Genomic DNA, 25,980 nt, shown 5'->3' with positions numbered 1-25,980 from the left:
TCCCTGATTTGCATGCACAAATTCTCATGTGCGTCAGTAGTGCCATAATAGCTTCCATGCCAGTATCGCTGTTTTGATATTGTTTGTTGCGTATGTAACATGATCTTCTTTATGTTTTATGTATTTTTCTTTTTACAGTAATCAAATTTTGCGGCATCCTCCTTTCTCTACCAGGTGTTCATTTCAATGTTTATCTAAAATTTAAAACTCATCTGCTGACTCCTCTCCTGATTCTGTTTCCACCTTTACCATGTAGTTGTGTTGGATCTTTGGCGTTAGTCATAGCTGTGATGAGGTGTGATGTCAATATGCATGTTGGCACACATTTGTTTTTCCCCATTGCCAGAGTATACAGTGTGGTACATCACTTTAAGATTCTGTGATCCCTGTCAGCTTTACAGATATGTCATGATTTGTGTGTGCAGGTGGTTGTCAATGCCCTATTGGGAGCCATTCCCTCTATCTTCAATGTGCTGCTGGTATGCCTCATCTTCTGGCTCATTTTCAGCATCATGGGGGTCAACTTATTTGCGGGAAAGTTCTACTATTGTGTCAACACAACCACAAATGAGCCGTTTACTGCATCAAAAGTGAAACATATGAAAGACTGTAATTTCACGGATTCTAAGGTGAAGAACGTCAAGGTCAACTTTGATAATGTTGGCATGGGTTACCTTGCACTGTTGCAAGTGGTAAGTAACTCAGTATTGTGTTTCATAATTAGTGTCACATTTTGTGCCAGTTTTGTAATACAACAATATGTGTTTTTAATGCCACTTGCTGTATTCTTTTCTACAGGCTACATTTAAGGGTTGGATGGACATCATGTATGCTGCTGTTGATTCTCAAAGCAAGGTGGTGATTTTTTTAGTATTTCAGTGTTGAAATGCTTGAACTCCTATAAAATATCAATGTTTAATTAAATCATATTACACCTTCTTTTTTGTGGAGATGACACGTTGTTCACGAAAAACATATAACACTGTTAAATTAATTTTAGATTATCCTATTTTGTTTGGCCACGTTAAAGCTGTGGAACACTACACCTGATGCATACCAAACATTTCCTGCTGTTGCTGCTTAATCATGATCAAAATGCTTAAAATGTATTTACAGATCAGAATCTTGGTAAAGATAAAATAGTCCAGTTAGCTGTTAGTTCAAAGTTTGAAGGTGACAAACTGCATCAGGCTTTGAAGTCCTTTTTATTTGAACAAAATTATTTTGGGGGGCGGGCTTTACGGTAATCTAAATGCCACACAAGTAGGGCCACTCCTCATGAGGCACACATGAACTCAACCAGTACAGAAATTCAAAGGATGACTCTGTTTTAATGTCTCGTTTTTTCTGTCATCTATGTAGCCAGAAGAACAACCAGACTATGAGATCAACCTATATATGTACTGTTATTTTGTTGTTTTCATCATATTTGGAGCATTTTTCACACTCAATCTCTTCATTGGTGTCATTATAGACAACTTCAATCAGCAAAAGAAAAAGATAAGTATCAAATCTGCTTTTTAAACAAATTTGTGGTATTTTGGCTTCCAACATGTTGTTGTGATTCAACATGCCTATCATGCTTTCTTTACTTCGGAGGTCAAGACATCTTTATGACTGAAGAACAAAAGAAATACTACAATGCCATGAAAAAACTGGGGTCAAAAAAACCACAAAAACCGATCCCTAGACCATCGGTATGTAACTCAAGCCTTGACTGCATTCAGTATGAATTAAAACCCTCACTTTTATTTAATCCAAAATTTATTGTTGTTTATTTTTCCTATGCATGTCTGTTTTAGAACAAGATTCAAGGATACATCTTCGATTTTACCACCAAGCAATCATTTGATATTGTGATCATGGTTCTAATATCGCTTAATATGATCACTATGATGGTGGAAACTGATGAACAATCAGACTACAAGAAAAACGTCCTCTACTATGTAAATGTGATATTCATTGTCGTCTTCACTGGAGAGTGCATATTAAAGATGCTCTCACTCCGGCACTACTTTTTCATGAATGGCTGGAATATATTTGATTTCATCGTTGTTATTCTGTCAATCATCGGTATGACTCACCTCCATTTACAGTTTTTCTCTGATACATTTTTAATATTGCAGTAATCTGTCATCCAGTGTTTAATCTTTTCATTTCTTTCTTTAGGTTTGTTTCTCTCCGAAATAATAGAAAAATACTTTCTTTCACCAACCTTGTTCAGAGTCATCCGACTGGCACGGATTGGCCGCGTCCTCCGCCTTATTAAAAGTGCCAAAGGAATACGCACACTCTTGTTTGCCTTGATGATGTCACTTCCCGCCTTGTTCAACATTGGTCTCTTGCTCTTCTTGGTGATGTTCATCTATGCGATCTTTGCCATGTCAAACTTTGCATATGTCAAGAAGGAAAGAGGTATTGACGATCTTTTCAATTTTGAGACTTTTGCAAACAGCATGATCTGTCTGTTCCAAATCACCACCTCAGGTGGATGGGATACCCTACTATATCCCATTCTCAACAAAAATGAAGATGACTGTGACCCTGAGATGGAGAATCCTGGTAGTAATTTTAAAGGAAACTGTGGAAATCCTACACTGGGAATTACTTTCTTTGTGAGCTACATCATCATCTGTTTCCTTATTGTGGTGAATATGTACATTGCAGTCATCCTGGAAAACTTTGGTGTAGCTACTGAAGAGAGTGCTGACCCACTGAGTGAGGATGATTTTGAAACGTTTTATGAGGTCTGGGAAAGGTTTGATCCTCATGCAACACAGTTCATTGAGTATAAAATGCTTTCAGAATTTGCAGATAATCTGGAACCACCATTGCGCATAGCCAAGCCTAACAAGTTTGACCTGATCTCTATGGACTTACCGATGGTGAGTGGTGACCGCATTCACTGCCTAGACATCCTGTTTGCATTCACAAAGCGTGTTCTAGGTGAGGGTGGAGAAATGGACATTCTAAAGGAGCAAATGGAAGAGCGTTTCATGGCCTCAAATCCTTCCAAGTTGTCCTACGAACCCATCACTACCACCCTCCGTCGCAAACAGGAGGAGGTTTCAGCTGCTGTCATCCAGAGAGCATTCAGGCATTATACAAGGAAGTGTCCAGGAAAAGACAGAAGGTCCCATGACACATCCAATATTAACAATCAAAAGGATAAAAAGCTCATTAACAAGGGAAAGCATGACACAGACAAACTTAAAAACACGTCTAGTGCCAATAAAAGCAAACTGACACCTTCTGCTGCCTCTCAACCTTCATGTAACAGTGTGACAACAAATGGAAAAAACAAATATGAAAAAGACAAAAGTGAAAAGGAGGTTGTGAGCAAAGATGTCAAAGAACAAGATATGTAAAGGAAATCTGTGCTACACCAAAGACAATGTAGTGAATGCAAAATGTTTACAACCTTCCACAGTGACTAAGACATCCAGTGGATTCTCTTCTGTAGTATGGATATCTACTATGCCAAACTGACTGTGCTTGCTTGAGTCTAGAGGAGAGTTTCTAAAATAGAAAAGAGCCATTCAGGCTACAGTATGACTGTATGACTGTATGACTCACTTGGATGAATTGAAGAGCAAAGATCCATTATGTCTGCTTGTGAGGTGAGACGACATTACTTAGTGTTCTGAAAGGCATATTAGTTACTGCTTTACTTGTATTGCAGCTAGTTCTGCTACCCAGTGTCTTGAATTGTTGTTATATCACTGATTGGTGTATTACTCAACTTAATTTTTCAAGCAGGAAAAAAGGAGAGTTATATGCTATTGCTGAAAAAAAAAATCATAGTTTGGTTAATTGTCTTTTTATACATTTTTTTAGGGTTGTATCTTCAGGTATAGACTTTACACAGAAATGCACTGCTTTAAGGTTATTTTTGCTTGTCACTAATAGTACTTCAAATCCTAGAGACATTGTCAGTGATTATACATGCTAGAGTGTGCGCCATGATTTGTCCACCAGATGCAAAGAAGCCTTGATAAGGCTGCTTTTTTATTACAATACAGAAACTTACCCTTCAATCGAAACAAATCACAAAGAAGTTTGCTGATTATATTTGATTATCAGTGTCAGATCAGTAACCCTTGAAAAATACTTTGTACACTGTTAAATCATTTTTCAAATCATTCTCCATATGTTGTTGTATTTGGCCAACAGGGGTTTGATGCATCCAATAGGAGCTATAAGGTGAAAATTGCAATTGTTTATAAAAAACTTAAATATGGTTGGAAATTCTTATTTCTGAGACACATGGATACTGTTGTCATTATATGTCCCTTCTGTTAAGCTGTTTTTACATAATCTTCAATGGACATTTTGTAAATTATAACTGTAAAAGGGGTGGGGTGTTGTTTTATTTTATGTAAAAAGTTTTCTCAGAGTGCACCATTAAATCTTTTTATGTTTTTTGTCTAAGCCAAGTGAAATATGGCTCACAATATTCTGAATGACCTCAAGGATATGGCTTTTCACATCTCACATGTCCTAAGCTATTTCCTACTTCTGTTTACATTTTATATTGTGTTCATTTTTTCAGTTATTCACACATCCAATCACATCCATCCTAAACTGTTTCATAAACTTTTCTCGTTCTGTGTTATAAAAGTATAAATCCATTCATGTAATTACATTCTGCATGTAATTAAAACGTTCAACATAAAGGTATACTGTATGCATAATGCAAGAATGTTTTGATTACAAAGACTTTAACAACTCCCATCATTTATATGCATAATGCTTGTAGTGTATAAATTACCTGCATGCAAGACAATGCTATAACCTATTTCACTGAAAAGCTAAAGGAATAAAGATTACATTTAAGTCAAGTATGCCTACAACATTCATTTATTTTATCACGGAAAGTAAAGTATGAGCGGCATTATTTAATTCATGACTGCTTAAGTGGAGTGTGAGGGTGGAACTGGAAGGGGATTATGGGAAAAGCTATTCAGTGAGACGATTTGATTGCATTAGATTATAACATTTGTCTTCTTATCATTCACAGTATTTCCTGGAATAGCAGTGTACTACTTTCTGCCTTTTGTCCATTCAAATGTGTTTGTTAAGAACTACTTCCATCTTTATTTATTTTTGTTATGTGTAATATGCTTTGTTTACCCATCTACAGCCCTTATATTTTTGAGATTCTAGAATGACTTTTTCGTTGTACTCTAAAATTGGAGGGGGGGGGGGGGGGGGGGGGGACAATATGGCTGAGCCATATATAGCAATTCCTAAATAAAATGACCAGTAAGAACAGCAATGACCACAACAAGATGCATGTTTATCTTATGAGCAGAGAACATACACTTTGTTTGTTTTATGGGGGAATAAAACTGTCAGAATGAAAAAAAAATAAATGACTTAAAAAATATATCAAATTCCTTGTATTATGTAGCAAAAGTAATATTAAAACTATTTGTATGTAATAATTATTTTATATAATGTGATATAAATTGATATTTATCATTTATTTTGGTTCTGTATCCATTTGTGTTCATTCCTCTATTTATTTATTCACTATTCCCCCAAAATTTCTGTGTTCTTATTTTTTGCATCCAGCTATATTTACATTTGTATTATTTTCTGTCTTTATTTTCTTTCTTTGTAATTTAATAGTGCATGTTTCCACAACTCAAAAAACAAAACAAAACAAAAGTTCAGCTTAAAACGCTGACTTTAACTAATTTAATTGCATGTCAATTTTCCATAAATTGACTGGTATACATTCAGTTTATACATTCAGTTTATTTTAGGCACATTTTCTTTCATTATTAATTTCCATGATTAATTATTTGAATAAATAAAATGTCGATTTTGTATATTTCTGTTGCATTTTACTCAGAATTATTGCTTCGTGTTTATTGAGGGTGAGGAATCATTTTTGATTGCATTTATTTATGTACTTCTGTATTCATTTCTTGTCCTTCAATATGCAAATAAGGAGGGGGGCATGCAAGGTTGGTCATGGATTAAACCTTTTACTTGTTGACTGATCGACACATTAATGCATATTAACATGTCTCGTTCAAACGTAACCAGTTCACCAATCTCATGACACAAATGGTTTCCTCTCATTATGAGAGGAAACCATTTGTGCTAGTGAACTGAGGCACTTAAATAATCTAGCTGAAAACAATACTGTCTGTGAGAGGCTTTTTTTTTTCATGTCTGGTGGTACAAGGCAGATTAATCATACTATATCTCAAAGAGATCTTGTTTAAATAAGTTTTAAATTTGTATTGTTGGGCTATATTTTATGTAAACATCTGAAAGTTGCAAAGTGAGAAAGTCAAACCACACCTACAGTGAGTGCTTACCTATCAAAATTGAGTTAACAAAATCTTTAATGTTGAAATTTATGAAAGCCAGTTGCCTATTTTGGTTTAATTTTATTTGTATTTATTTACTGTTGTCACTGTCATCAGGCTTGCCAGTTGAATGAAGCTGATGAGTACTTTTCAGTTGCATGAGAGTATTTCATCTTGAAAAACTGCTCTAAAGTGCAATGATGATTCAAAGGCATTAAGCATCAGCTTTTACAGTAACAGGCTGTAGAACATTAACAGTGCTGACAATTACTGAACCACGATCAACATCTATGTTACTTGAGGACCGGTAAAATGGTGAAGCTATCATGATCTCTCGCAAATGCAAGATGTAATAAGAACTCTAACTGTAAATTGGACATCTTAATGTTTTGTATTTATTGGAATATTGAAAGCAATTGTGGATTTATGAATATCAGAAAACAATCTTGAGCGATCGAGTGGCTTGCAAAGCTTTTTTTTTTAAAGTTTTTTAGCCCGTTGTTGCCAAGAAGTAAGCTTCACAACTTAAAATATGTACACTACAAGTTGATGATATTTTCATTTAAATGCAGTTTCAGAAAACATCAATGAAAGAAACTAGAATCTGCTTTTTGAGAGTGCTTTGTGGCTTCTGCCGGAAACTATTAGCATCTTAAGTGTGTGGAACATTTTATTAATTATTAATGACAGTCCAAATATTCATTATAGTCCAACATTGATTTTGCCTACTGTGGCTGCCTAACCCTGTGGGAAGTAAACAAGAGGCTGATGGCAAAGTGCTGATTATTCCTGCCATTCTGTCTAATAATGATTATGTGATTATTACTTTGGGCCACACCCAGTAACTACACTATGGTAAAGATTTGGTTCCTTTTACACTCAAAATAATTGTTTAGTTCTTAATAGCTGTTTATAAATAAATTATTCCTAACGTTGCTCTCAGAACATCACAATTTTTTTAACTGTAAATGGCAAATGTCAAGATTCCTTTTCTTTAAAAAACAAACAAACATTTAACTTAATATGAAATGTATTTTATTAGAAAATGCCAGCTTAATATGAAATGTAGCCAAAGGTTGAAATTGGCATCTTCACTCACAGCAACAAGTGGAGTTAGGCCTTCAGTTTGCCTGTTTTAATGACCAGTAAATCAAGAGTGATTCTGCAGATTCTCCTTGCTGGTTGCCAAGCAACATGACATCAGCCTCCTTTGTTAAACCATATTATGGTGGAAGGTCGGAAGTCGATCTGGTGCCCCCACCCCTGGAGTCTCACAAGATGGGCTATAACACATGGGCATGTTTTACGTGAAAGGATGTATTGGGCTTAATATTTCGCCACTGGTATGCACAGAGGAGAGTAGTAAAAGAAAAAAAATCATTTGCGAGAGAAATTTGAGAATGCTACCCATTACAGCTTTGTAATTGTATTTTCTGTGGATAGATGGGAAGAAAATCCTATTAGATTATATAGTGGTGAGTTCCCCTTCCCCTCCCTCCACCTTCCCACTGCACTAATAGAACGACACACAGACAGGCAACCACACACGGACACTCACTGTTTATCTCAACCTCTAAATCGCACACACCTATATGCACACACAGACACACACTTTGTTTCCAGTGAATCACTCCCAACTCAGAATAACAACTATCACAGTTTACAGACAAAGTGTGCACCATTTCCTCCTTCATTTCCTTTTTAATTATTACAAGAACAAAATTACTGCAAATGTTGACTCACTGGACACTTTATTGGGAAGATGTTGCTAGCACTGGGTTGGACCTCTTTTTGGCTCTAGAACAGCCTTAATTCTTTATGGTGTCGATTCAACAAGGTGATGGCAACACCCCTCTGAGATTTTGGTACATTTATAAGATATTTATAAGATATTTACATTAATTAGTAGTAGAACAGATATACCTAATGTACTGTTTGATTAATATAGGCCTATATACACACACATGTAAAATAAATGTAAGGCTCCATTTCTATTTATCACCTGTTTCGCCAGTCAGCACTCTACCTGAAGGTGTATACAGGGAGTGCAGAATTATTAGGCAAGTTGTATTTTTGAGGAATAATTTTATTATTGCACAACAACCATGTTCTCAATGAACCCAAAAAACTCATTAATATCAAAGCTGAATGTTTTTGGAAGTAGTTTTTAGTTTGTTTTTAGTTTTAGCTATTTTAGGGGGATATCTGTGTGTGCAGGTGACTATTACTGTGCATAATTATTAGGCAACTTAACAAAAAACAAATATATACCCATTTCAATTATTTATTTTTACCAGTGAAACCAATATAACATCTCCACATTCACAAATATACATTTCTGACATTCAAAAACAAAACAAAAACAAATCAGAGACCAATATAGCCACCTTTCTTTGCAAGGACACTCAAAAGCCTGCCATCCATGGATTCTGTCACTGTTTTGATCTGCTCACCATCAACATTGCGTGCAGCAGCAACCACAGCCTCCCAGACACTGTTCAGAGAGGTGTACTGTTTTCCCTCCTTGTAAATCTCACATTTGATGATGGACCACAGGTTCTCAATGGGGTTCAGATCAGGTGAACAAGGAGGCCATGTCATTAGTTTTTCTTCTTTTATACCCTTTCTTGCCAGCCACGCTGTGGAGTACTTGGACGCGTGTGATGGAGCATTGTCCTGCATGAAAATCATATTTTTCTTGAAGGATGCAGACCTCTTCCTGTACCACTGCTTGAAGAAGGTGTTGTCCAGAAACTGGCAGTAGGACTGGGAGTTGAGCTTGACTCCATCCTCAACCCGAAAAGGCCCCACAAGCTCATCTTTGATGATACCAGCCCAAACCAGTACTCCACCTCCACCTTGCTGGCGTCTGAGTCGGACTGGAGCTCTCTGCCCTTTACCAATCCAGCCACGGGCCCATCCATCTGGCCCATCAAGACTCACTCTCATTTCATCAGTCCATAAAACCTTAGAAAAACCAGTCTTGAGATATTTCTTGGCCCAGTCTTGACGTTTCAGCTTGTGTGTCTTGTTCAGTGGTGGTCGTCTTTCAGCCTTTCTTACCTTGGCCATGTCTCTGAGTATTGCACACCTTGTGCTTTTGGGCACTCCAGTGATGTTGCAGCTCTGAAATATGGCCAAACTGGTGGCAAGTGGCATCTTGGCAGCTGCTTGACTTTTCTCAGTTCATGGGCAGTTATTTTGCGCCTTGGTTTTTCCACACGCTTCTTGCAACCCTGTTGACTATTTTGAATGAAACGCTTGATTGTTCGATGATCACGCTTCAGAAGCTTTGCAATTTTGAGACTGCTGCATCCCTCTGCAAGATATCTCACTATTTTTGACTTTTCTGAGCCTGTCAAGTCCTTCTTTTGACCCATTTTGCCAAAGGAAAGGACGTTGCCTAATAATTATGCACACCTGATATAGGGTGTTGATGTCATTAGACCACACCCCTTCTCATTACAGAGATGCACATCACCTAATAGAATAGAATAGAATAGAATAGAATAGAATAGAATAGAATAGAATTCAACTTTATTGTCATTGCACAAGCACAGGTACAGGGCAACGAAATGCAGTTTGCATCCATCCAGAAATGCTTTAGTGATATAGATATATTACAATATATATTAGCAATAATATAGATATGTGAGTATATTACAGAAATGGGTCTATTATGGTATGTTATAATGTACACGGTATGAAGTATGTTGTGAATATTCTATAACTATAAGTATGTACAGGCTGTAGTGAGTACAAGCTATGTACAGGCTATGAACAGGATATAAATATGAAAAACTATACAGAATATGAAATGAAATAAATAACTTTACAGAATCTGAGATACACAGCTATACAGAAATGGGAACTGTGCAAGTTGTAAACAGTTGTAGGATTAAAGATTATCGAATGTACAGAATGATTATTTACACAGAGCTATACAGTAGTGCAGTTAAGATAAGTGAGGGTGTAGATAGTTTCTACAGAGGCTATATAAAGTGCTAGTGGTTGTGAGTGGTGGTTCAGTCCATGTTATTATTGTGTGTATGAGGGTACAGTTGTCCATTGTGGGTGTGTGTATGTTCAGTCCATGAGTTTAACGTGGGTCAGATGTCAGGAGGCAGAGTTCAGGAGTCTGACAGCTGTGGGGAAGAAGCTGTTCCGGTACCTGGTGGTCTTAGTACGGAGGCTCCTCAGAGGATGCGGGGGAGGGTTTGGTGGTCCTGTAGTCTGTAATGGTCTGGAGTCCTTGCCACATGCGTCGGGGGTTGGAGTTCGAGAAGTGTTCTTCTACCTTCTTTTTGTAATGGTGTTTGGCTTTTTTGATGCCCTTCTTTAATATGCTTAATTGGTAGTAGGCTTTCGAGCCTATACAGCTTGGAGTAAGACAACATGCATGAAGAGGATGATGTGGACAAAATACTCATTTGCCTAATAATTCTGCACTCCCTGTATGTGGTTACATAAACACAGAAATTGGTACAGTTATCCATCCATCCATCCATCCATTCGCTACCGCTTTTCCTTTTCAGGGTCGCGGGGGGCGCTGGAGCCAATCCCAGCTGTCGTAGGGCGAGAGGCGGGGTATACCCTGGACAGGTCGCCAGTCTGTCACAGGGCTAACACAAAAGGACAGACAACCATTCATACTCACATTCACACCTAGTGACAATTTGGATTTTCCAATTAACCTATCCCCACAAACTGCATGTCTTTGGACGGTGGGAGGAAGCCGGAGTACCCGGAGGGAACCCACGCAGACACGGGGAGAACATGCAAACTCCACACAGAAAGACCCCGGCCTGATGGTGGAATTGAACTCAGGACCTTCTTGCTGTGCGGCAACAGTGCTAACCACCGTGCCACCGTGCTGCCTACTGGTACAGTTATCAAGCTACTATTAAATATTGGAATACAGTGGTTAATGCAACATTTTCTAAGAACCTCAGCTCACTAATGTCCATGAGAGTCCATGAGATAAGCACAAAACTTGTACGCTTATCTCAAAGGCACCTCACATAATCTTTGCGCTACTGCTATAAGGTATGATCAGCTCTAAGAGATTGTACCAAAGCACCATTTGCTCTACATCCTATGGTCAATGGAAAAGTAAAAGATCAACCCAAATGTTTATTCAGAACTTTCCAACTGGTCCTGTGCAAGCTATTCAGCAGTCTAAAAGTAACCTTCAGGAAATGTTCATTACTCACCCAAGGAACTAGTCCAACTGAAGACAGGAAGACTCTTAGTTTGTCCACCAAGCATCTCACCTTTGCAGGAGTTGGCAGATTTTAAAAGCAATTAGACACATGGAAGCATCTCTAGACACACTATTAAGTCCCTCTTACTTCTGAAACAAAACTTAAAGAAGAGCATGCCAGAACATACTTTTTATGCACCCACTTAAAGTTTTCAAATAACAAAGAACCTTAAGAGTTTCCCAGCCAAAGTTGGGCCAGGCGAAAGATACTTCCAAACATGTTGGCCTGGCTCCTAGACAGAGCAGCGTAATACAAGACAGTGCTTCATACTATAGCTGACAAGATGGTGAATGACAAATTTTGTTCTTTGAACATAATGTCCAAAATCCTGCCACATTTTCTTTATTCATCAAAGAAAGAACAAGCTTGATGTCAAACCCAGGCTGAATCACTTTCGCAATGTCTGTTCACCACATATGGACTCTCTCTCTCTGGGTTTCTCTGGAGTCTTGTCACTACACTTCCTGCTCTACTTTAAGTAAATGCCATACTTCTTCAGTAGTGCCCACACAGGTGAAGATGCCAACTACGACCACGTGTTTACAATATACTTGGATTCTGGGTCTATATTAAGGGTTTTTAAAGCAATATTTATGCTGGATTCTTAAAGATGACATTTTACAAGGTCCCCTGTATTCTTAATGATAGGTTCTGACACCTTAATATACACTACCAGTCAAAAGTTCGGACACACCTTCTCATTTAATGGTTTTTCTTACGTTCCATGACATATTGTAGATTCCATTCTCAGATCTCTTCTGCTTGTTGCTTTGCCTTAGTAGTGGTTTCTTAGCAGCTATTTGATCATGAAGGCCTGATTCAGTCTCCTCTGAATAGTTGATGTAGAGATGTGTCTGCTACTGAAACTCTGTGTGGCGTTTATCTGGGCTCTAATCTGAGGTGCTGTTAATTTGCAATTTCTGAGGCTGGTGACTCAGACAAATTTATCCTCAGCAGCAGAGCTTACTCTTTGTCTTCCTTTTCTGGGGCGGTCCTCATGTGAGTTTCGTCATAGCGCTCGATGGTTTGGTGACTGCACTTGGGGACACATTCAAAGTTTTAGCAATTTTCAAGAGTGACTGACATTCAGTTCTTAAAGTAATGATGGACTGTTGTTTCTTTTTACTTAGCTGATTGGTTCTTGCCATAATATGAATTCTAACAATTGTCAAATAGGGCTGTCAGCTGTGTACCAACCCAACTTCTGCACAACACAACTGATTGTCCCAGCCCCATTGAGAAGGCAAGAAAGTCCACAAATGAACCCTGATAAGGCACACCCATGAAGTGAAAATGATTTCAGATGACTACATCATGAAGCTCATTGACAGAAGGCCAAGGGTTTGCAGCACTGCCAACCAAGCAAAGGGTGGCTATTTTCAGGAATCTCAAATATAAAACATATTTAGAGTTATTTATCATTTTTTCTTTGCTACATAATTCCATATATCTTGCTTCATTTAATGTCTTCAGTATGTATCTAAAATGGAGAAAGTAGTAAAAATGAAAAAAAAAAAAGATATAATGAGAAGGGGTGTCCAAACTTTTGACTGGTCGTGTATATCAATAAGGACGTGTTTGGATGACCATTAGAACAGGTAGCCCTAGTAAGCTGTATAGGCAGAGATCACCCACACTAACCTTTGATGGCCACTCAAAGCAGGCTTCAATATCAATAATTTATTTCGTTTTCTACAATATGTCAACCACAAAACAACTGAGCTATGCCTTCCTGCTCAAATTAGACTGATCTTCAGGATTTTGAAATTTTGACATTTGTGGGATATATGTTAATATTTTCAAAAGCAATTCCTATATTTTTAGTACGCATGATATAGTATCTAAAGTAAAAGGATCAAACAACGCCTTCTGCTAGTTAATGTCTATATAATGAGAATACCAATAACATTTCTCAGACTGTTATTTTTTTAGTATTGTTGAAACATTTTCATATACATTTTCATATACATTTGTACAATGTTGCTCCAAACAACAATTGCATTAAACGTATTCAGGTCTAAAAATATTTTATTGCCTTTAAAATATACTGGGAAGCACCGTGTTGACGTCACCACTACCCTCAATCAGACTGCTACCTCAAGAAACATAACAGAACATAAAATACAATCTGTAGGCCAGAGTTCTATAACTCAAGCGGTGGAAAGAGTGCATGCATATAAGTGCAAAGCAATCATCAAATTTCAGGCAACTTTTTTTCTTAACACTTGTGGAAAAAGAAATAAAGGGCTCATTAGCAAGTGAGCTGCTTGTATTAGTGGGCATGGTGCTTTGATCAATAATGGTCTGTACAAACCACAATGGATACAGCCATTAGAATGCTATAGCAGCATATCCCAGGGGGTCCATATTCCGTCGTCTTTCACTAATAGGTTTTTAGATGCATTCTCTGGATGTGCAACAACACATGCAGTATTTATTGCTCTTTGCTAAGTACAACACCTCAACTTTCTACCATGTAAGTGCAATTACAATATTACTATCAATTCTATATGCTTTGTTTGGATTTATACAATAACAAAAGGTACTATTAATAACAATAGATGCTAAATTCTTGGTAAAATTGTTTAGCATTTGTGTTAAATAATCTCTGTGAATAAAACTGTGTGGTGCACTACACAGACATTTCCCATTGCTGCACATGCACAGAGCTCAATACCAACCTGATTTACTCTACCATTGATGTGTGCTGTAGAGAGTAATGATTATGTGCCAGAGTCAGTGCTAAACAGTATCTGACAAGGCATGGAAAGGTCTCTCTTGGAACAGTTGCACCCATGCTCCTGCCGTGGATTCAACACTGCATACTTACATACAGCTGATGAATAGTGTTGCATAACACTGGGCCACCAATTATCACTGTGTGCATGTGCGTGTTTTTATTGCAGAGAGTAAACTTAGTAAAAATGTGCTAATGGGTGAGAAATTTTAGCATGAGCTGAACAATTATAGTTTATAATACACAAATAATAATAATACAATTGGTAAGACTTTAAGATTAGCCTTAATTGATGTAAAACTGTGAAGGAAAACTGTAAAGATCTAGCAAAAAGAAGGCCAGCCACACACAACACCCGCATTAACCTAAGCTGTAACATCAAAATGTAATTCAATCCATGGAGCTCGCACACATCATTTCCATGTATTCAAAGTAGGTTAAACTTATTTTACATTTCACATGCTCTATTTTTTTTTTTCTTCAAACGCACAGCTTCGAAGGTGGGACCAACTAAATAAGTGGTGAAACTGGTATGTGATATTTTTAAAATTGCAGTTCAAAATATTTTGACACTTACTGGAACAAACTCAGCTTATGTTAATTTGCTTATACTAGTGGCAGCAGAATAGATCACTTTTTATAAAAGGGACGATTGCGCCACCTTGAGATACAAAAGGGGAAATACCGAGTCCAAAACGTGAAAATGGCGTAACAGTGTGTTTTCATTACCCTGAGTATTGTCTGTAAGGCTTCATACACGCCCTAGATACCTTTGGTACTTTGCCAGTCGTCGCCCGAAAGACTTTTCTTAAAAATACTTTTTAAATTGCAAAATGGATATGAACAATGTAAGGCTTTTGATCTGTTTCTTACTTTAGAATGCTGAGGAAAAACAAGAAGCTGTGGACTAAAATAATGCCTGGCAGAAATAAAGTAGGGATTAATTACCTTTCATTTCGCCACGCTCCTAAGTTACCAGGCAACAGTAAATGCTTTAGTGCAAGATGGCGAAAACCCAAACTAACAGTACAATAACATCCTTTTTACCCTAAAATAAAGTGTAGTTCCCGATCATTTCCAACTGATATACTGAAGTCTGTTACTGTTGCCACTTGAAGCGAACATGGAGGATGAAGAGACAACCCTGGTAAGCAAATTCGATAAATGCTACACCGTCCAAGGCTTCAAATGAAAGTGAATGGCGTATTTAAGCTAAGATACGAAACATAAGTAACATGTATAACGTGTGGTTGACGTATATCTCTGTCCAAAAAGTTCAACAGTGATAACAGCATTTGCACCGGCTAACGTTTAATGCCGTTGCGCTTACTAGCTAACAGAGGAGCTATCTATTTTAGTTAGCATTTGATATTTGGTCTGCTAGTTGGAAAATGGTTTACAAACCGCTTTTGCTGACACCACGGTGTCCTCCGTATGCTTTTCCACAGGCTCTGATTAAGTACTATTGCTATGAGAAGTATTTCAATCACGCGGTGAACGCTGCAGCGGCTGCTCAAAAGAAGTACAGCAATGATGCTGTCTATACTTTCTTTCACGCATACGGTAACCTCATGCAAGGTAAGCTCGAAAAAAATCTAATTAAACGTTTTCAGGTCGGATTTGTTGCCTCTCATTAGTGCATTTCTGTCATTATTTGTTTACAGATCAAATTCAAGAAGCTAAGGTAGAACTGGACACTATAAGAGATCATCGAGAGCTCTCTCTCTGCACATTAATGGCTCTTGTATATGCAGAGAAAAAAAAGACAAACCCAGGTAAGACAACATTTTCACACCATCCATTTATTTTTCCATGGATTCTTGTGGAAATGGATTGCCAACAAGTGCTTCCAGTCTTATGTGTCTCTTTGTGTTCCCAGACAGAGAAGTTATTCAAGAACTTGATGCTAAGGTAAAAGAGGATCGTAAAAGTGCACCTCCCAAGAGTCTGTACTATGCTGGCACCTTTCTTTGGCTATTAGGGCGAAATGATAAGGCAAGAGAGTACACAGAGAGAATGATCAAACTTTCCAATGGCTCGAAAGAGGTGAGATCGACATATCTATTTATTTAGTTATTGTTTCAGTTTGAGAAATCAGCATTACTCTTCAATTTTTATAAAACATTTAAGCCTGATAAGTGTTTGCACGTTTGTCAAATGTGGACTGATACGTATTCTTTAGGGATTAATCCTCAAAGCCTGGATAGATGTGACATCTGGTAAAGATGCCTACGCCAGAAAGGCTGGGAAATACTTTGATGAGGGACTGAAAGAGAGAGCAGATGTTTTCGCCATGATGGGAAAGGTGACATGGGAAATACAGATCCACATTACATAGTCTTCCTTAACCACAGCTACATATGTTAGCATGTTATTGTTTCTCTAGTTGTTCTTACAGGCCCTGTAAATCTAACATTACTTATTGTATCATTATTTTAGTTATTCATTTGACAGATTGTTGTTTGTGATTACTCATTAGTAATGATTCTAGTGATTTTAACCACTCAGTGATGATTCATGTATCCCAGGCACAATACTGTGAATATCACCAGATCTACTCTGGAGCATTGGAGATCATTAACCAAGTGATTGTGAGCTTCCCTGTGTTTTTACCTGCTCTCACCAAGAAAATGAAACTGCTGCTGAGCCTACAAGACTGGGACCAAACCATAGATGTAGCACACAGGTGATTAAGCTAGTTCAGAGCTTTCTCCCAAATCAAATGTAGGAATAGTCTTTCATTTTGTTTTGCAAGCTTATTTCTGCTCATTTCTTTTCTTTTTCTTAAAAAAAAATGGTATTATCTCTGTAAGATCAGGAAGTGCAATAAAATTTATAATCACCAGGCATATAAGAAAACACAGTTTGCCTTTACAAATGGCTCAGCATTCAAGTGCAAATGAAACACCAACGTGATGCCTCAAACCAGTGCACACTGACTAAGCCATTGTTTGTGCTTGCCCCCCACTCCCCCCCTGGACTTTAGCAAGTGGCACATAGTATAAAAAGTCCTTTGAGCCAAAGTGTTGGAAAGACATACAATTCCAAGGAGTTGCGGTTCAGGTTTACAGAACAGGAGGAAGAGTGATTTCTCAGGTTGCACCATGTTCTGAGCCTCTGTGGTGCCTTAACTGTGATGTTATGAAATGGGAGGGGTGCAGGCAGCAAACAGTATTCATTACATCCTTCAAACGCCTTCACAAGTCTTTTTATCTTTAATGTTATTTGCCTGGGAGCTCAACACACTACTGCAGCAGTATCAGATATTCTATTACTACGAATAAAAGAAGTCCAACCTTATTAAGTGTAGGAGATGGACTTTATTCACATCTCCTTGTGTCATGTTTCAGGCTTTTACAGAAAGATAAAAATAACCTGGAGGCACTTCGGATGTTAGCCCTGCATTCTTTATGCCGAGACGGCAATATTATCGAGGTAGAACTTACACATTTTCACACATTCATACTTTCATTTCATATTGCAGAAATTGGACACAAATACAGATAAACTATTTGTTTTCATTAGTTTGTATAAATTGTTTTTATGTCCCCAGTCAGTAAAGCATCTTTCAAACCTCATCAGTAGCTTGGAGATTTTGGAGCCATGCAACCCTGAGCTTTTTTACCAAATGTCTCTGGCCTTCACTCGGGTCGTAAGACAACTTTCAGCGTTCTTTCTAAAATCACAATGGTATAATTTAATTGAATTACAGCACTTTGTTGGCTTGTTCTTTAATTATTATCATTACAGTGTGGACGAAATGAGAAAGTGATTGAGCAGACTTTCAGAATGGTGGAAAGAGCCTTTTCTCTGGCACAAGGGGATTCTGACTTAGCCACAGAGCTGGGCTACCAGATGGTGCTTCAGGGCAGAATCAAGGAGGCAATGAAGTGGTATAAGACTCCTTTTACCAACAGGGATCACAGTAGTGTTTCTGCTTTGACTGGTAATGTGTTCAGATTATTTTTCTGTATGTTAATTTGGATCAGTATGTCACAGATTTCAAAAATATCTTTGGAAATAACTTTTTCCCCCTTAATTAGGTATGATTCATTGCCAGCTGATAGAGGGAAATCTTGAAGATGCAGAACAACAGTTGGAATTTCTGACAGAGTTTCAACAATCTATTGGAAAATCAGCGGTAGGATTTTTTTCTGCAGGAATACGCAAATTCTGGTCAAATGTTTTGGCTTCTGGCAGGATAAGCAATGGCGGCTTCATTGGGTCTTTCAGTGACTTTTCACTGTTTTCCAGAGTGACTGTTTAATTTCACAGTGATGCCTCTTATTCATCTTGTACTCTTGTCAGTTTTTTGCAGTACTTTCTGTTCATTTATATCTATTTCTCTTTCGTTCTTTAAAAAATATATATGTGTTAAAGGAATTATTATACCTACGTGCTGTGCTGGCAATGAAACGCCACCGGTCACAGGAAGAGGTCACCAACTTGCTGAATGATGCAGTGGATGCACACTTCTCCTCCTTACATGGGCTGCCTCTTGGAGTAGAGTACCTAGAGAAACTGAATCCTGACTTCCTGTTGGAGATTGTCAAAGAATATCTTGCCCTCTGCCCTGCCAAGGTACAGCTGGAAGAATCATAAGGGACAGGATGTTTGTGTGTCCTACAAATGTTTATGTGAATTCTTTGCCTCAAGTTTGTGCATTCCCAAAATAGATACATGGGTACAGATATGGATTCTAAGAATATAATAATGAGGCTTAAAAAAAAACAAAAAAACAATACATTTAAAAACAAACTTTTTATTTTTTTGCCAAAGCCTCCTGCTCCAGGCCAACCTGCTGCTCCTCAGCTCCAGCACTGTGCTACTGTGTTGGATAAAGTAGTAAAAATTGTGCCAGGTCTCCTTCAAGCAGTGTTCTTGCTTGCCAAAGTTAAATATCAGTCAGGTGAGTACCGCAGTTAAAATATTTGTGTTTACTTTTCTTAGATAGCTTTTTAAATTACATTGCTTCTGTGTTCATTCAGGGGACATTGATGCTGCTCAGAGTACTTTACAACACTGCCTGGACCAGTGTCCTTCTCATGCAGATGCTCATCTGTTAATGGCACAGATCCATCTACTGCAGGGTAACGTGAGGCTGTGCTCTCAGTCCCTTGAACTCTGCCTCAGCCATAACTTTGAGGTAAAATCACCATCAACACCACAGTTTTATTTGCAGCTAAATCTGTATAATACACTGTTTCAATGGCTTATTTGACCCGCTGCCAGATAATTAATGTTCTATTTTTATAATAACTTATATATTTATGAAGCAAGCCGTTGTCACTAGCAGTCATAGGATATGAAGTGTTGAAGTATTGCCTTGATTTTTTTTATGCATGCATAATGACAGTAAGGAGTCTTGAATTTTTTCCAATTCCAGATTCGAGACCACCCACTGTATCACCTGATCAAAGCTCAGACTAAGAAGAAAACAGGTGAGCTTACTGAGGCTATTCAGACATTGCAGATAGCCATGAATCTTCCAGGTGTCCGCAGAGCTGGATCCTCGTCCAAGTCCAAAAACAAGAAGTCAGAACTGAGCTCTGCGGACTGTGTCTCTGTCTTCTTGGAATTAGCTGAGGCCCTTTGGCTCAATGAAGAACAGGTAAAATAGTGTATTTTGACTGGCTAGTCAAAGCTGGTGCACTTACTTTGGGTTTCAACATACACCAAAAAATGGAAGAATTCAGTATAAGCTCATGAATGGATTTCATATTTCAGCATGAAGCAGCAAAAGTGATGCAGGATGCCATCAATGAGTTTTCAGGAACACCTGAGGAGCTACGAGTCACTATTGCTAATGCGGACCTGGCTTTGCTGCGTGGTGACACAGAACTGGCACTGAGTATGCTCAGAAATATTACCCCGGAGCAGCCCTATTACATCCAAGCTAAGGAGAAAATGGCAGACATATATCTGAACCACAGAAAAGAGAAACGCCTGTATGCAAGCTGTTACAGGTGAGCACTAAATCTGGACTCCAATGAGCAAAATACAGAAATATTAGGCATTAGTTTAATATATGAAGACACATACTATCTGAAACACAATGTGAATTTTTAAAGAGAAATAGTTGAAGTAGTTTAAGTTGATTGATGACATAACCTTGTAATATCTTCCGAAAACAGCTGCTACCTGTCATCAAGTTAAGTCTGTAGTACAATTTATAACATCACAAGATTAAACTAAATGAAATAAAGGCAACCAAAGCCATTCAGCTGAAAGGAAATGAGCAGTTTCCTCAAGTCTTGAAACTGGTCTCAGATGATACTTATTATTGACAGCTGAGACTTAGTAAAGTGTGACTGAATCACAGACCAGCACAGACATCTGTCTGCATAATGAAGCACGCCATATGTGATATGATACCTCTATTTTTTCTCCAGAGAAATGATAGAAAAGCTGCCCAGCTCTCACACGTATGTCTTACTTGGTGATGCCTACATGAAGATTCAAGAAGTAAGTGCAAGATGTGTTTCATCTGTGTCTTTTGGACAATATAACAACCAACTCAAGTTTGGCTTTAAAATGCTTGTTCTTAATGTAATCGAGGTATTCGAGAACAACAAGAATAACAAAAAGGCTGATTGTGCACTTGCTGTGCAGTTTTGAGCATAATGATGAAACATAGTTTTACTAAAGCTTCATTGCTAAAGCTATAAAACCTAAAAGCCTTGCTTGGTAGCCACTTTAAGGTGGTTTAGGAAAGGCCACGTCTCATGAAATGAGCTACTGAACCAAGAGTTTATCCCTTGAACAATATTGTGTACAGTTTGAATAACATTATTAAAATCACAGGACATCACATCTTTAAATACTTAAACAGGGAACTGACTCAGAGGCTGAGGGGGTGTAAATAGTCATCCTAAATAGTCATCCCTGTTGCTGGAAAGGAAATGTAATTCTCATTTTTGTAATGCTCAAATTTCATAATAATTTATCAAGTATTTTCAGACCACATGATTCATGTACATTCACTAGGGATCACTGGCAGCATAGAAAGTCATCTAATCATCTCCCTACTGTTTTTAACGTGAATATGGTGCACCGGATATTTGCAAGCTCACACGCACCTCCATCAAATAGCAGCTGAATTCAGTGTGTTATAATGTCTTCAAGGACATGTTCTCCATTATCACACACTAACCACTGATTAACAACAGCAGCGTAACTCTCACTTATCATTTAAAGTTAAACAACAACAGCTGGTCTCTTCATAAAGTTCTTCATTAAAGGTAGACAAAGGAAAAGAACAGACTATCCTAGTGACAGGTTAATCCTCTGCTCAACTGATTAGTAACCTACATAATTTTATAGGTGGCAGCTTAATCCTGCTATGATTACTTGTGTTACACATATTTTGGTTATGTTGATAAGTGAGATGACATCATTGAAGGTTAAAATGCAGATTCCCAACCTGGCTATCAGAAATTGTTTCTTGATTCAGTTTCCTTTAACAGCTCTTACTCATGCAACAGCTTCTAAAGTGTTTACCACGTGTTTATAGCCGTTTCTAATATTTACAAAAACTTAAAGCAACACTGCTTATCTGCATGTGTGTTTATCCTCAGCCGCAGAAAGCAATTGAGGCTTACGAGCAAGCGCTGAAGAAGAACCCTAAAGATGGTGCTTTAGCCAGCAAGATAGGAAAGGCTCTGGTGAAGACTCATCACTACATCAAGGTTTGTGTCATAAACTTATTTAAAAGATAAAATACAAGTCAAGTGGAGACAGTCTTTTGTTGACTCTAGTCTGCTTTTACACAGGCAATAAATTACTATGAAGAGGCCCTGAAGACTGAGCAACAGAACTTCCTGCGTTATGACCTGGCAGAGCTGCTGATGAAAATGAAGCAATATGAGCGCTGTGAAAGGGTCCTGCATGATGCTCTGGCCCATGAACCAGGTGCTTAAGACATCACACTATTTTATATACAGTGAAGTCTTGACGTTAACAGTGAAATAAACAAGAGAGCCTAGTCATGATTATATTTTGTCCATAGCCATGACGATACAGGTAGTGTTGATTGTGGAAATTCCACACTGCTTAGATTTTATAGAACAAATCAAAACATTTCTCTGTTGGTTTTTTGAAAATGCTTTTACTAATTGTTGCCATTTTCATTATGCATTTTTTACACACAGTGAATCAACTACCTGTGCTCTCAGACGACTGCCGTTATCTGGTCCTGTTAGCCAAAGTCCAAAACAAAGTTGAGAAAACAGAGGAGTCTATACTTTCACTACAAAGAGTAAGTAGGCCCAGGCATTTGGCTTTCTCTTGGTCCTCTTTACACACAAAAACATCTTAACCATTGTAAGACTTGTCTCTTTTTTTTCGAATAATAATGATGATGCTGATTGATGTTATTTCCATAATGATGATGTTCTGTTCATAGGCTCGGGATGTACAGGCCAAAGTGCTGAAACGCATGCAGTTGGAGCAGCCTGATGCTGTCCCCATGCAGAAGCAACTTGCTGCTGAGATCTGTGCTGAGATCGCCAAACACTACACAAGTCAGAGGGGCTATGAGAGAGCAGTCAAATTCTACAAAGAGGCTCTTGTGTATTGTGAGACAGATCGCAAGGTCAGTGCAGCTGAATCAAAAACGTTCTGTGTACTTACTGCAGCTGTGGGTAACAAGCACTGGTGTCCTTTTGAGTCTTGCCCAAGTGTTTTAAAATTTTAAATTGTGATCTTAGTTGTTGGTAGGTTTATCTAGGCGAAATGACTCATTACAGTATATAGTCATTACTGTACCAGTAAGGTTGGTACATCGACTTCATTATTAGAATGTTTCCCCTGTTCTTAGGTGATGCTGGAGTTGGCATGCTTGTACCTTACTTTAGGTGAGACTGATGCATGCCAGGAGCAGTGCAGCGTCATTTTGAAGAATGACCAATTTAATGAAGATGCGACTCTGGTTTGTTCTGATCGTTTGCCACTACAGTTTTGACCATAACCTTTTTCTGAACCATAAATAACAACCTGTGTCTTAAATATGTTTGTCCTTAGATGTTGGCAGACATTATGCTTAGGAAGGAGAACAAGGAGAAAGCAGTTTTCCATTTTCAGCAACTGCTTGAACGCACACCAGGTATAACAGGGCCATCTTTCTCTTTTTTTTTTTTTTAATCAAATGTGATTTGGCATTGTCTAAATGGAAGCCATAATATCTTGCATGTGTTGTTTTCAGACAACTACCACATTCTGTCACGTCTTATTGAATTGATGAGAAGGGCTGGGAAGCTGGAAGACACCTCCAGATTTCTTGATATGGCAGAAAAACATTCTTCAAGGTCTCGATTTGACCCTGGGTTTAACTACTGCAGAGGACTTCATCTTTGGTAAGTTACAACAGTGTCTTCCAGAGATTACAGGAACATTTGTGTCAAACTCAATGACTAAACTTGTGCTTTTTGGTCAGGTACACAGGACAACCTAATGATGCTCTGCGACACTTTAATAAGGCACGAAAAGACAATGATTGGGGCCAAAATGCTGTATATAACATGATTGAAATCTACCTAAACCCTGACAATGACACGGTTGGAGGAGAGCTATTTGAGACATTAGATGGTGAAATTGGGTAAGTGGTCTTAATTAAGAAAATGTAATACATAAGGGAAGAAATACTAGACTATGCAGTGTAAGCTTCTGTTATAACAGATTTGCATTTGCTTGGTGTCGCTCTCCAGGAACTCTACAGAGAAGCAGGAGTCAGAGCAGCTTGCTGTGAGGACAGCTGAGAAGCTGCTGAAGGAGTTAAAGCCTCAGACTCAGAGTGGACACGTACAGCTCCGCATCCTGGAGAACTACTGCCTTATGGCGACTAAACAGAAGGCCAATATAGAGAAAGCCCTCAGTGTTTTCACAGATATTGCCAACAATGAGGTAAGAAAGTTCTAGGTCCAGCATGACTCTCTCGTAGACGTTATAGCCAAAGTAGAAGCTTTTCTTCCTTCTCTTTCTCCAGGCTCTCTTTTGTGCACATACACTGTACATTACACTGTATCCAACTAAGTATTCATTTAATATTTGCTTAATGTTAATGGATTGTCATCCATACATGTCATCTGTTGTATGGAACTATAAATGAAGCCATTGACAATTTGAGTGCAAACAATTAGAAGTGGCATAGTGGTGCAGTGTTGTCAGATTCATCTCGTTTCACCGATATTCCTGGTTTCCATTCAGAAAGATCATGTGCCAGCCTTGTTGGCAATGGCAACAGCTTACATGATGCTAAAGCAAACTCCTCGTGCCAGGAACCAGCTCAAACGTGTAGCTAAGATGAGTTGGAGCATTGCTGATGCAGATGAGTTTGAGAAAAGCTGGCTACTCCTGGCAGACATCTACATCCATTCAGGGAAGTACGAGATGGCCCTGGAACTCCTAAACAAATGCATCTCCCATAACAAGGTGAGCCTGAAAATGTCGTCACTATTGAAATATGAAATGAGGACAGTGCAGTTAACATATATATCTGTTTTTCTGTGTGCTTTTTTTCTTTGTTATGCAGAAACTGACTTAAGTAAATTTATAATTGCACAGTTATTTTATTTTATTTTTTTCTTCCCCAGTCATGCAGTAAAGCATATGAATATAGGGGCTATATAATGGAAAAAGAGCAGTCATTCCGCGATGCTGCATTGAACTATGAAATGGCTTGGAAACATGGAAATCAAACCAACCCAACTATTGGTATGTCAAAGTCGCACGTCTAGCTCTGTTACTAAGGACAAAGATTCAAAGGCTCACATTTCTAACATGTATGTCCATTTTTATTTCAGGGTACAAGCTTGCTTTTAACTACTTGAAAGCGAAGCGATATGTCGATGCCATAGACGTCTGTCATAAGGTGAGACATGTTTGGATGTTAATAGTTTATATCTTCAACATGTTTCTGTCCTGTTAATCTTGTTAATTTTTGTTCACAGGTTCTGGCTGCTCATCCAAATTATCCAAGAATAAGAAAGGACATCCTGGACAAAGCTCGGGCCTCCCTGAGATCTTAGTGTTGGACCTGTATTTTTTGTGATAGAGAAATATTTTCTGTAACTATTTGATTGAATCCACATGTATTGTTTTGAATTTTCTGTCAAGTTTTCTGACCATGTAAATAGTTGGTAGCTGACCATCAAAAGAGAGGGTGGGAAAAAGTGTAAAGATATTCAAGCACAACTTAAGGGATTTTTTTTTCCATAGACAGAAAAAGAAAACTCCTGCAGTTTATAGTCTTTACGAAGTCTGTATGAAAGTATCTTTGAAGTTTATTAAGATGTAAATGTGCTTCTGCATCTGTTACAATCTATGATAACTGGATAACAATAGTGATTTACTGACTTATTTTCTCAAGCGTAAAACAGAAATGTAGACAACTGTCTTTGTCTTTTTCTCCAAATAAAGTTATTTCAGATATGGTGTTGCTGTGGCCTGGCTTTTATCCCCCTTCAAACTTTGATTTATTGTTCAGAAAGCATGGATACCTGCCTAATAGAATGAAAACACAATATGACTAGACGGTTTACATCACCGGTGCTGACACAGAAAAACAGTTACAAGCGTGACTAGAATAGGACACACGGTAAGCATTTTAATGGACATAATAAACTGGCTGCCTGCCGTGGGTAGCGAGCTGCGGAGA

General features: G+C 38.1%; 2 protein-coding genes across 3 annotated transcripts in view; both read left to right on the top strand.

Annotated features, from left to right (window-relative positions):
- scn1laa (sodium channel, voltage-gated, type I-like, alpha) overlaps positions 1 to 5,837 on the top strand; it is a 28,693-nt gene extending 22,856 nt beyond the window's left edge. For both annotated transcript variants that reach the window (XM_076875023.1, XM_076875022.1), the window contains 6 exons: positions 426 to 692; positions 799 to 855; positions 1,363 to 1,500; positions 1,593 to 1,697; positions 1,803 to 2,073; positions 2,170 to 5,837. In XM_076875023.1, the coding sequence (XP_076731138.1) occupies positions 426 to 692; positions 799 to 855; positions 1,363 to 1,500; positions 1,593 to 1,697; positions 1,803 to 2,073; positions 2,170 to 3,368 (2,037 nt within the window). In that variant the 3' untranslated portion in view covers positions 3,369 to 5,837. The remainder of the gene's footprint in view (positions 1 to 425; positions 693 to 798; positions 856 to 1,362; positions 1,501 to 1,592; positions 1,698 to 1,802; positions 2,074 to 2,169) is intronic.
- A 9,453-nt stretch (positions 5,838 to 15,290) lies between these two features.
- Positions 15,291 to 25,757, top strand: ttc21b (tetratricopeptide repeat domain 21B). The gene is made up of 29 exons (XM_004557664.2): positions 15,291 to 15,474; positions 15,776 to 15,905; positions 15,992 to 16,102; positions 16,207 to 16,373; positions 16,510 to 16,632; positions 16,856 to 17,013; positions 17,678 to 17,762; positions 17,881 to 17,979; positions 18,078 to 18,273; positions 18,371 to 18,468; positions 18,708 to 18,908; positions 19,107 to 19,236; positions 19,316 to 19,473; positions 19,714 to 19,938; positions 20,055 to 20,293; positions 20,720 to 20,792; positions 21,905 to 22,015; positions 22,100 to 22,238; positions 22,478 to 22,584; positions 22,732 to 22,920; positions 23,146 to 23,256; positions 23,349 to 23,430; positions 23,530 to 23,680; positions 23,761 to 23,922; positions 24,032 to 24,227; positions 24,531 to 24,755; positions 24,917 to 25,037; positions 25,127 to 25,194; positions 25,274 to 25,757. Exons 1-29 carry the CDS (start codon positions 15,451 to 15,453, stop codon positions 25,349 to 25,351), a joined length of 3,957 nt encoding a protein of 1,318 aa, XP_004557721.1. The 5' UTR covers positions 15,291 to 15,450; the 3' UTR covers positions 25,352 to 25,757.
- The last annotated feature ends 223 nt before the right edge of the window (positions 25,758 to 25,980 follow it).

This window comes from Maylandia zebra, linkage group LG16 (assembly GCF_041146795.1).
Source record: "Maylandia zebra isolate NMK-2024a linkage group LG16, Mzebra_GT3a, whole genome shotgun sequence".
Taxonomy (NCBI): Eukaryota; Metazoa; Chordata; class Actinopteri; order Cichliformes; family Cichlidae; genus Maylandia; species Maylandia zebra.
Note: the sequence above shows the minus strand (reverse complement) of the source record. Positions and strands in the feature narration are given on the sequence as shown.

Bases quoted from the DNA above. Each gene is read 5' to 3' on its own strand.
- ttc21b (XM_004557664.2), top strand. From the start codon at position 15,451: ATGGAGGATGAAGAGACAACCCTG. The intron at 23,431-23,529 runs GTATAACAGGGC...TGTTGTTTTCAG, and splicing joins ACTGCTTGAACGCACACCAG to ACAACTACCACATTCTGTCA. The intron at 23,681-23,760 runs GTAAGTTACAAC...CTTTTTGGTCAG, and splicing joins TGCAGAGGACTTCATCTTTG to GTACACAGGACAACCTAATG.